Raw genomic sequence first — 11,027 nt, forward strand, 5'->3', positions numbered from 1 at the left:
GTACTCTAAATCAACCTGTGGCTGAGAAGTGAAAGTTAGACATTTGACCTGAAAATGTTAACTGTGTGAATAAAATGTAACTAAAAAAATCTTCCTTTCATTCCCAGTATGTGTTTTGTGAAGTGCTTCTACCTTTCTCACACTGTGGGCCGTGGTATGCAGCCTTACAGAAACAGCTCCCTGTTTTGGGGTCACAGCCAGTGGAATGTTCTTGAACACATCCACATTCCTTGGAACAGCCTGCACCGTGCGTCCACCTGGGACAGGCTGAGGGGCGGAGGAGATCCGGATGAAAACAGACAAAAAGCCAGAGTTAGGCCGATGATGTTCTTGTGTTTGTATGATCAGTGGTAGAATGTAACTAGGTACATTTACTCCAGTTCTGTACTTAAGTACAAATTCAAGGCACTTGTACTTTACTTGAGTATTTCCTCTACTTCATTAGAGGCAAATATTATACTTTTACACTTAAGTTACGAGTAAAAACTACTTTTCATCATTCTTCATATTGTTCAATCAATTGGTGTTTCTGAATTAGAATTTGTCTGATGAACTGAAGAATGAAGTGTTCTTTTATGGGTTGAAAAAAAATACTTCTTAACCTTAAAAAACCCTCTTGGATCCGCTGGAAAATGCATCGTCCCAAAGATGAAAACGGCTGTTTTTCTTTTAGAGATACATGGTTCTCACAGGACAGCGATACTACAAACATATAATGATCTTATAGAATGTGATGCATTGCTGTAGATTAAACTTCCCAACAGTATATACTGTAGTGAGCCCACACAATTAATGCAGCAGTAAAACAGTGAACATTTTACCGCATAATGAGTGATTTTAAGTGTAATTCCGGCATATTTTGCCTTCCATGGCCTTTTTCTGGAAGTTTGGGGTACCCTGCTAGAGCTGCATCCCCCGCGACCTGATCCCGGATAAGCGGTTGAAGATGAGTGCTGAGATGAGTGAGTGGTCTTTTTCGTCATGAATTTACATCAAATAAGCCATTGAGACAGTTGTTTCATTGATCACCTATTAACAGAATAATCCCGGACAGTTGCTAACAGCCAGACCTGGATTACACTGAGTACCTCGGGTGCACGGGAGTTCAGTTCAGTACTTTCCTCCTTGAACTGAACTCCATTGTATTCAGTAACTGACTTGTGTGGGCTGCCTGTCAATATGAACAGAGCCTTCTGCTAAGACTCATAGCATTGTAAAAAAAACACTCTGGGTTCACTAATTACATTGTTGGTGCTTCGTTTTATGTGTAGGGACTCTTATCATGCTACTGCAGAGGTTTGGTGCTATTTTGAGTAATATTAGTGTTTAAAAAAGCCATTTTGGATGGTCCAGCACTCCGCCAAGCTACTCAGTGTTAGACATGTCTGACTGCTAGTAACTCTCCAGGATATCTCTGTAGTTGATCGATGAAAAAAAACTGTCTTGATGGCTTATTTGATGTATATTCATGCCGAAAAAGACTCTGGAATGCAAATAAACCGGAATTACACTTTAAGTATGATAATACACACTTTCACCAAAATAAGATTTTGAATGCAAGACTTTTACTTGTAACAGAGTATTTCTACACTGTGATATTGATACTTTTACTTAAGTACCTCTTCCCTCACTGTGCATGATATTGTACAAATATACACAAGAATTATACTTATATACCTATGAATAGCAAGCGGCAAAACCGACAGTATTACTGCACTAAATCAACTTTCGGTTATGTTTTTTCTCTAAGGTTAAGCAAAGAAAGCACATTCTCATAGCAATGGTTGTTTGTTAAAGTTTAGGTGGTGATGGTTAATAAGAAAAGAATGTTGAAATGAATCCCTTTCTACTCTCAGATTACATTTTAACAAACACTCCTGACCACCATGTTATCACAACAACAGACTTCTGTAAGTTTTAGTGATGTGACCACTGCCCTGTTTCACTTGATTTATAGAACTTCGTGAAAAATGGTGATACGTCATTCATCTATTATCTAATTTGAGACCAGACCGACTATTTGGCAATTTCCTTTGTTGTGTTATCTGTAGTTTTCTGCAAACTTTATCACATTAGCATTTAACAAATAGATGGAGTGTTACATACTACTTTTAACACTGCATGATCACAGTGAAAAATCTGCATGAATTTTGCCAAGATTCTCCCTACTCAACAATGCAAAAAAAACCCAAATGAACTCTTCTCCACCCTGTCCCTCTCGACATTGGCTTTATGTTAGGTGCAGCTGCAGGCTCTGGTTACACCCTCTCCACCCTCTCAATGTCCCGCTGCAGGATGGAGCAGACAGCTGTGAGAATCTGATAATATTCCTTGTACAGATTCTTCCATTATTTGGTTCGGTCTCAGAAGGGTGAGCAGCTTCCACACTGAGAAAATTAAGAGCAAATATTCATCGCCATGTCCATCCGGAGGCTCAGGAGCAACCCTAAAACACTGGGTGAAGTCAATATGGTGACAGAGGAGCTGAAGAATCTTTATTTTAAGAGGCTATTGCCGATAGAGAAATACTATTCTTTCCAACACTTTCATTCCCCGAGCTATGAGGATGCGGAGTTTGACAACAAACCAATGGTCTTGGTTATGGGGCAGTATTCAACAGGAAAGACAACTTTTATCAGGTAAGAATCAGAACATCCGCGTTGTTTAAAACGGCAGATTTTTTCATGTATTCTGCTGAATGTATTGCACCAATGTGATGGACGTGAAAATTGTTAGTAATGGTAGTTTGGACTTCAGGTATCTCATAGAACAAGATTTTCCTGGTAGCAGAGTTGGGCCAGAGCCAACCACCGACTGCTTCACTGCCCTCATGTACGGACAGGTAGAAGGAGTCATCCCTGGCAATGCCCTCACAGTGGACCCGAAAAAGCCTTTTCGCAACCTCGACCCTTTTGGAAATGCTTTTCTGAATAGGTGATTAGAAACAACAGTCAGACTGAGACAGAGAGACAGGGGAAGAGAGGGGGGCGGGGGGGGGGGGGTGTCCCTCCTCCTTTTTTAATTTTTATTCCTTTTACTTGTGGATATTTTAACATTTTTGCCAATGTTCTGCCGTCAATAGCGTAGACGTATTATAACAAATGTTACAGTGTAAAGCTATTCCGATATTATTCATTAAATGAAAGAGATTTGAATGTTTTATGTTGAGGCCTTCTTTTTTCTTTGCAGATTTCAGTGCGTTCAGATGCCAAATAAAGTCCTGGAAAGTGTCAGCATTATTGACACACCGGGCATCTTAACTGCCGCTAAAAGAAAACTGAGCCGGGGTGAGACAGAATACCTTTTTAATTTCCTTTTCAATGTCAGTAGGAATAAATGGGGCTTTTTCTACTTCCATTATATTCTGTTCAAGAACTTTGGAAAGCATTGTTGCTGTCAGGAGGATTTAAATTCTTAGTGAGGTGGAGTCATGGCAGATACAGTAAAATAATAATGTTCAGCCTAACATAACTCAAACTTTTGAAGTCAGAAGAACAGCAGATGAAAGTAATATGACCAATGAGTTGGGAGGAGACAAGCAGCAAGAAACTGAGCACTCTTTGCCTTGTTTTATGAACACATTAATCTATGGGTGTAACTGACATGGCTTGCTACCAATGAGGGCCACTGGGATTTGCATGCTCCTCTAGGTGTTGAGGCAGTGAAGCTTTTCCCATTACAAACAGCCTTAATGAAAACCCTGTGTTATCGTTCCTTCTCCCCAGGCTACGACTTCCCAGCAGTACTGCGCTGGTTCGCAGAGCGAGTGGATCGGATCATCCTGCTGTTTGATGCACATAAACTAGAGTTCTCTGATGAGCTCACTCGGGCCTTTGGGGCCCTATGTGGCTATGAGGACAAGTTGCGTGTGGTTCTCAACAAGGCTGACAGAGTAGACTCGCAGCAGCTCATGAGAGTGTACGGTGCCCTCATGTGGTCGCTGGGGAAAGTGTTTCGAACCCCCGAGATCTTGCGGGTTTACATCGGATCTTTCTGGTCAGAGCCCAGGCAGATGTGTGACCACTACCAGCTGATTGAACTGGAGGAGGAAGATCTGTTGGCAGACATAAGGAACCTGCCGCGCAATGCAGCAGTACGCAAGCTGAATGACTTGGTGAAGAGGGCACGCTTAGTAAGGGTAAGAGATCTCTGTTCAATTCCAACTACATTAATAATTTCAAACTGAGATGCAGATATGGTGATTTTTTTTTTCCGAATCTCTCAGGCTCATGCCCACATCATAAGCTACCTGAAGCAGGAGATGCCAACAATTTTTTGCAAACAAAGCAAGAAACACAATCTGATTTACCAGCTTCCTGTGATTTTCACCAAGATCCAGCAACAGCATCGAGTCCCAGCTGGAGACTTTCCTGACTGCACCAAGATGCAGGTGGAATATTACTTTTTAATTGCTGTCTAAATACCATATTATGATGATTTATTCACCTAGATCTGTTCTGTGAGCCTTACATGTGATTGTATACCTTTCCAGGAGAAACTTTTGGGTCAAGATTTCTCAAAGTTTAAGGCACTAAAACCAAGTCTGATGGCTTCCTTGGACAAACTCCTGACCACTGACATAGCTAACCTGGTGCCTTTACTTCAACAACAAGAACTGAGGAAGAAATCCCTTCCTAGTGTGTTGGATGGTGAATTTTTGGGAACATTCAGGCCTGAGCATTACAAGAGAGATCCTTTCAAGGAACTCAGAAGAGATGACGAGAGCAGCGAGATTGATTTTGACGAGTGGGCGGTGGAAAAATACAAGCCAAAGTACGATGAGATTTTCTACAACCTCAGCCCAAACGGGGGCAAACTGAGTGGCACCAAAGTCAAAGAGTGGATGACGACCACCCTTCTGCCCAACTCCGTGCTTGCCCATATCTGGAGGCTGTCTGATGTAGATGGCGATGGAATGTTGGACAATGAGGAGTTCGCTTTAGCCGTCCACCTTATTGAGGGAAAACTGGAGGGCCACTGGCTCCCCCGAGAGCTGCCTTCTCACCTGGTGCCACCCTCAAAACGACTAAGTACAGCCAGCGATGAAGAGTAAAACATGACATTCAAAGGAAGCTGAGGCCCTGTGTGCATTGTTTGTACAGTTTGTACATAATTTACGAAATATAACCTTATCTAGTAGTTGCAGTTTAAAAAACCGAACCGAGGTTTTATCCATTTGTACGTTAATCATCACAAAAGCAATACCTAAAGATTACCATTCATGTCCTTTAGGTTATATATATTTTTTGTTGCGTTACACTTAAGAGTTGCTCATATCTCACATAATGTATTTTTGATCAGTGGTATTAAACTTGTAAAGATGACTAGCCAGTATTATTTCATTGTTTATGATAGTATCATCATCATCACCATTATGCAGTAGGTATTATGAGGTTAGGTTGGTACTTACGCAGGTGGCAGAAGCGGCCATATAGGCCCGGAGAGCAGAGGCAGCCTCCATACAGACGATGGCAATGTCCGTTGTTGGGACAGTTGCACTTTCTTCTGCAGTGCATCCCAAAATAACCCCTTGGACAACCTATAAACATGAATGACACCACTTTAAGATAGGATGGCCACTTCTGTAAAACAAGCTCCACTATAGGAGCATCATTATAATAAGATCAAAGTCAGCACACACTGAAGGACAATGTAGTGGATTGGTACCCAAGATGGGGATCGGGACCCCTACAAGGGGTTGTAAGATGAATTTGGTGGGTTACAGGTAAGTTATAAGATAAAGGCAAAATGACTGCTCATACCGCTCCTGTCTTCTGAAATATTGTGGTTTTATTTTTTCAGATCACTGAAAATATTGAAATAAAAACAACTTTGGAGGATGAACTCACTCACTCTTCCATTATACTGCTTATAACAGACGCACAACCTATGACAGGGTCATAAGGAGATATTGCTTCATGCTAAGTGGTAAAAGTGCGTGCGTATACAGACCCTCCTCACAGAACAGGCCCTGTACCCCAGGGGGGCACAAACACTTCCCGGTCACAGGGTCACACGAGCCTCCATTCTGACAACGGCACAGGCTGTTACAGGCCTGCCCATATGTCCCCTGTGGACAAGCTGGAGAGGGAGAGGGGGGAGAGAGAAAAGAGGAAAGAGCATTGACACCTTGACAGTTGCAGTATAATTTAATGAATCAAACTGGGGAATTCCTTTGACACTGAAACTCAGACTCATATACGAGAGAAGAGAAAGTAACGCAGCCAAAGTCAGTCAACACTTTCACCTTCCATCCTGTCTTTTACCCTCCGACACCCTTAATCTTTCTGGCCTTGTTACCAATTACAGCATGAACCAGCTGGCTGTTAAAGATGTGCTAAAGTGTTACAATCCATCCGAGTGAAGGTGTGCTTAAATTCTGTTGCACTTTCTCCACAGCAGTTTTATGTCACTCCATGGGAAAATAAGACAGTTTAAAATAATCTATGGAGGAAATGGCATTATACACATTAAAAAGACATTACAATTACTACATACAGTAAATGAAGGAGCAGAATGGACTAAAAGTATAGAGAATAAGTTAAGGAACTTTTTTCCATACAAAGATTAAGTGGTGCTCTCTCTCACACGCACCAGACGTGTACGTTGGAAACGCAACCAAAGTAAATTAACTCAACCAAAGTAAATGAACACTGCAGTGGGTGGGGTTATAGGCCATTGATTCTGCTTCTTCATGATGGAATTGACACTGGGGTGTTTCTTAAGGCACCTTGAGGCATGTTATGAAAACAGCTGTTTGAATAGCAAAAAATACTTTTATTTGTCCACCAACAATGTGACAAGTTGGGATATGATTTTACATGCCATTTGCTTTTTCATTTGGCCTGTAAGTATTTAATCATTTCATGTGTTTCCAACACAAGAATTGCCTGAATGTTCTTTTCTTGGCATGTCAGCCGTTGTTTAATCAGACAATTGAATGATGAGGTTCGTAATAAAGGTCAATCCCCACATGGATAATTGAATCAGCGTTAACACATTCATGAACACACTTCAGCACAAAATCACCAGGAACACAATTCTACAAGCAATAATCAGAGCCACAATGCAAACTCATTTCGCTCTTAATCAGTTTATTGCACGATGAGCTACAATCGGCATCAGAAAATGTCTTAAGAATAATTGTCCAAAAGGTCCAAATAATGTTCCCCAACAGAAACAGTCCAAAGTTATATCAAAAATCACTTTTCAGTTTCAAGCACAACAAAATAATAATAGTTTTAGTTTTAGTTGTTTTTTTTACATTACTTAAGTAAGGTATGAAAGTTATAAAAATAATTTACTTTAGGCCATACAGAGTCCAAACTATGTTATTGTCTACCTATTCCTTATATTTGCTTCAGTCGGTAATATTGCTCATCTTCTCCACCTGAAAATGCTTACCATGTGCATTGCATGTGCAATGCTTCCACCTCCAGGGTAAGCATCTGAATACTGCCACCACAGGAGCATGTTTCTAAAATGACAGATTGCTTCTTACGGACTTGTCCCACGTGGCTCTCTTCTTATGATTACCAGCCTGACTCGGGTTCAGACCAAAGACAGCCATAAATCTTGGAGCTGGATGGGAACAATGGAGCCTTGCTTTCTAACCCAGTAGTGGACATCCTTGGCCTCAGGCTGTGCTCTTGCTGTGGGCTCTGGCCTCGATCCAGTAGCAGACCAAATGATTCCCCTGGTGCTCTTGTGTTTTGGAACCCATAAACAACCCAGCCTCCCACACAAAGGACATGTTTTGATATATGGCCCTGCATCGATGCACGCAGGGAGCTATCTCATCTCTCTCAAAACCTAGACCGCATTGCTATGGTTGGTTTAAATAGACCTTTGGGGGAAAACAGGTTGTATGGATTGTACTGTTAACATTATCCACCTGTCAAGTACATGATCTGGGCATAAATGATGATCTTCTCGCCAATTTGTTTATTTTTTTTCAGTCTACAAAATGAAATATTCCCCAAACTTATGAAGAAAGAGTTTGGCAGCTTTGGAAAAGATGCTTTATATTAGCTGATTTATGCTATATTAGTTTATTTTAATAAGCGACGTGGTTTAGGCAGACATTAGGATGTAAGGTCAGCACTGACTTACGGAACTGGAACGGACACCACGACGAGGGCGCTGGAGATAAGGCATTTCAGAAAGACAAGGAGACTGAGAAAACAGTCTTCCCACACACAACCACGTACCAATGTTCTATATACACCTTTTTAACCTTAGCAACTGAAAAGCAGGCTTGCCGGAGCGATGGAAGCTATACCCAAGGCTAGTGTCCAGAGTGTACAGCTGTGAAGTGGCGGGTGAGTCAAACACACCCACAACCCCCAGTTAGGAAATTTTGCATTCACACAGAAAAGAACAGCTCACATTCTTTACGTTTAATGCAACATGTAGGGAGAGGCACTTGGTTGGGGGCTTGCTAGCCACAGCTATCACAACACCTAATTAGCACTACAGTTCTTACAAGAAGTTAGATGAGAAGATCTATTCCACTCTCACATGGTAAATATGACAGCCAGTTAGCTTAGTTTAGCGTATAGACTCCACAGGGAAAGCAGCTAGTTTGCTAAGATAGCAAAATCTGCCTACCACTCACCACCGACTCACTAATTAACACATTATATCTTGTTTATGCCCAAAGTGTAAAAACAACAAGTTAAATCTTAACAAGGCAACCAGCAGACAGCAGGAAGTCACTGCTCCCGGCCAAGAAACAGTCCTGTAAAACCACAAAGTAAGAATGAAATATAACGTGTTAAGTAGTGGAGCTTTAGACGTGCTGGTGAGCAGATTTTTAGCTTCTAGCTGTTGTTTAGCTGTTAGCTTCAACTAGAGCCAAGCTAGCTGTTTTCCTCTGTTACCAGTCTTCATGCTAAGCTAAGCTAACCAAACCCTTCCTTTTAAATAGTCACAGGACACAAGTATGTGGATACTTAAAGAAAAAACTAAACATTCAGGCCCTTTGAGGAGAGTAGCGATGGTGAGATTGTCATGGGTCTTCCAGAATAGAGGGTGTCAGCAGAAAGTAGCGCTGACTGCCGCCAACTTTTGACAAGTATAGATCTTTATATTTTAACTACCATCTTCTGCATATGCTCCAACTTCTTCCTTTGGGTGTAACGAACCTAACAGAGGTTGCATGGAGTTTAACCCACTGCAGCACTCAGGAAGAATTTGTGTAACAGAGAAAATATGTAAGACACAATGCACAGAAGTAGAATGTCCAATTAACCGTACTTACTCTTGTTGCAGATGATGCCGGTCCATCCAGCTGTACATTCACATCGGTCTCTGTTTTCACTACACGCTCCATTCACACAGTCTTCACAGCTCACAGTGCAGTCATCCCCAAACGAGTCATCTAGACACACTGCAAATGAAATGGGCACCTGAAATTAGGTTAATTTAAAAAAAAAGATATCCATTTGATTTCTGAGCAGGGCAGGCATACATCTTAGTATCATCACTCATGCTACTGTACCTATGCTGCTGACCAGTCTTAGCTCTCCTCGACGCTCTCTCTGGATATCTGATTCTTTTTCACTGTCACCACCACCATCATCATCATCATCACTTTCATAACGGGAGCGCAAGGCTGATGTGTACTGCAGGAGCTGAGGAGCCTTGCGGAACAGCAGGTCTGGTAATCTGTGGACCTCCAGCTGCTCATCCTCTTCTTCCCCCTCCTCCTCATCTTCTTCCAGTTCTCTACCATACAGAGCTAAATACAACAAGTACAAAGTTACAGTCTTTTTATTTTAGATGGCTTATGAAACACATAACTATAATGCAGATGTCACTCACAAATGCAGGAATGCTGGTCCTGATCCAAGCGGAAGCCCAGTTCACAAAAACACTCATATGTTCCCAGGGTGTTGACACAGTCATGTTCACAGCCTGAGGTCTCTACAAGGCACTCATCAATGTCTGACAGAAGAATACACAACAATGCACAGCTAAGAGAACGAAAGAGCAATAGCAGCAAAACTCACAGCATTGGTTGCATGGTAAACGCAACAGGTTTTTAATAGTGGTGCATACATGCAATGGCAGACAGGTCGTGCGGATCGAGCGCAGTTGGGCTTTGTAATCGTTTTTTTTTTTCAATTAGATAAGGAGATTACATTTACTTCACTTCAGTGTACTCCTTTGATTTAATTTTGTTTACCCATCTGGCAGTTCCTCTAGCTTTTATTAAGTTTGCCCCTTAGTGAGCAAAATGCTCTGAAATGGCCTTGAAAAGCTTAATTTCCAAGCAATAAGTTTCTATGTGACCACAGGGAATTTGTGCCACAACTTAGAAAACACTAAAAAGCCCCACGCTAACAATCTAGCACTCTTACCATCACAGCCACAGCCATCTAGATTCAGTCTGTAGCCAGATCTGCAGCTGCACTCGTAGCCACCAGGGTAGTTTCTACAGAAGTGACGGCAGCAGGACTCCCCACTGAGACATTCATCAGTATCTGAGGAAGGGTCGCAGTGGTACAGAGATGGTTTCAACAGATGGCCAGAAAGACACAAGCAGAAAGTCACAATGAAAGAAAAGGAATAAATAAACAAAAACAGACAACTAAGTTCAGCAGAAGAAGAGAAGTTCCTACCTACACAGGTCTTCCTGTCCTGGTCCAGCTGGTAGCCGTGGTTGCAGGAGCACAGCGGGCCGTTGGTAGTGTGCTCGCAGTGATGAGAGCAACCTCCGTTGTTCTTCTCACAGCTGTTGATGATCTCCATCTCAATGCCTGGAGGAGAGAGGAGCAAAACCACAATTAAAGTGCATAACCAGAGCTGAAGCATGAGAACAAAGTTACAAGGCATTTATGAGGACAATACTTTTTTGTTTGTCCCAGCTGCAGATGAGGAGAAGGAAATAATCCAGACACACAGATAGATCAAACAACAATGGAATTAGAAAGTAAAGTATGTTTCTTTCTGCTTTTTAACTGTACATACCAACTACTGGACATTTTGGGGATATTCTATGAGGTGTTTTATTTTCATTTCTA

General features: G+C 41.8%; 2 protein-coding genes across 3 annotated transcripts in view; one reads left to right on the plus strand and one right to left on the minus strand.

Annotated features, from left to right (window-relative positions):
* Positions 1-11,027, minus strand: part of egfem1 (EGF-like and EMI domain containing 1) — a 56,435-nt gene that overhangs the window by 19,578 nt on the left and 25,830 nt on the right. For both annotated transcript variants that reach the window (XM_083914614.1, XM_083914613.1), the window contains exons 10-17: positions 10,626-10,763; positions 10,365-10,487; positions 9,826-9,948; positions 9,503-9,742; positions 9,263-9,391; positions 5,953-6,081; positions 5,411-5,539; positions 133-267 (exon numbers count right to left, since the gene is read on the minus strand). In XM_083914614.1, coding sequence (XP_083770740.1) covers positions 133-267; positions 5,411-5,539; positions 5,953-6,081; positions 9,263-9,391; positions 9,503-9,742; positions 9,826-9,948; positions 10,365-10,487; positions 10,626-10,763 — 1,146 coding nt within the window. The remainder of the gene's footprint in view (positions 1-132; positions 268-5,410; positions 5,540-5,952; positions 6,082-9,262; positions 9,392-9,502; positions 9,743-9,825; positions 9,949-10,364; positions 10,488-10,625; positions 10,764-11,027) is intronic.
* LOC310947716 (EH domain-containing protein 2-like) lies at positions 2,366-5,364 on the plus strand. The gene is made up of 6 exons (XM_083914628.1): positions 2,366-2,639; positions 2,758-2,934; positions 3,190-3,287; positions 3,726-4,138; positions 4,226-4,390; positions 4,493-5,364. The coding sequence occupies exons 1-6, from the start codon at positions 2,419-2,421 to the stop codon at positions 5,051-5,053; spliced, it is 1,635 nt and encodes a 544-aa protein (XP_083770754.1). The 5' UTR covers positions 2,366-2,418; the 3' UTR covers positions 5,054-5,364.

The sequence above is a fragment of the Echiichthys vipera genome (genome assembly GCF_963691815.1).
Source record: "Echiichthys vipera genome assembly, chromosome: 5".
In the NCBI taxonomy this organism is placed as follows: domain Eukaryota; kingdom Metazoa; phylum Chordata; class Actinopteri; order Perciformes; family Trachinidae; genus Echiichthys; species Echiichthys vipera.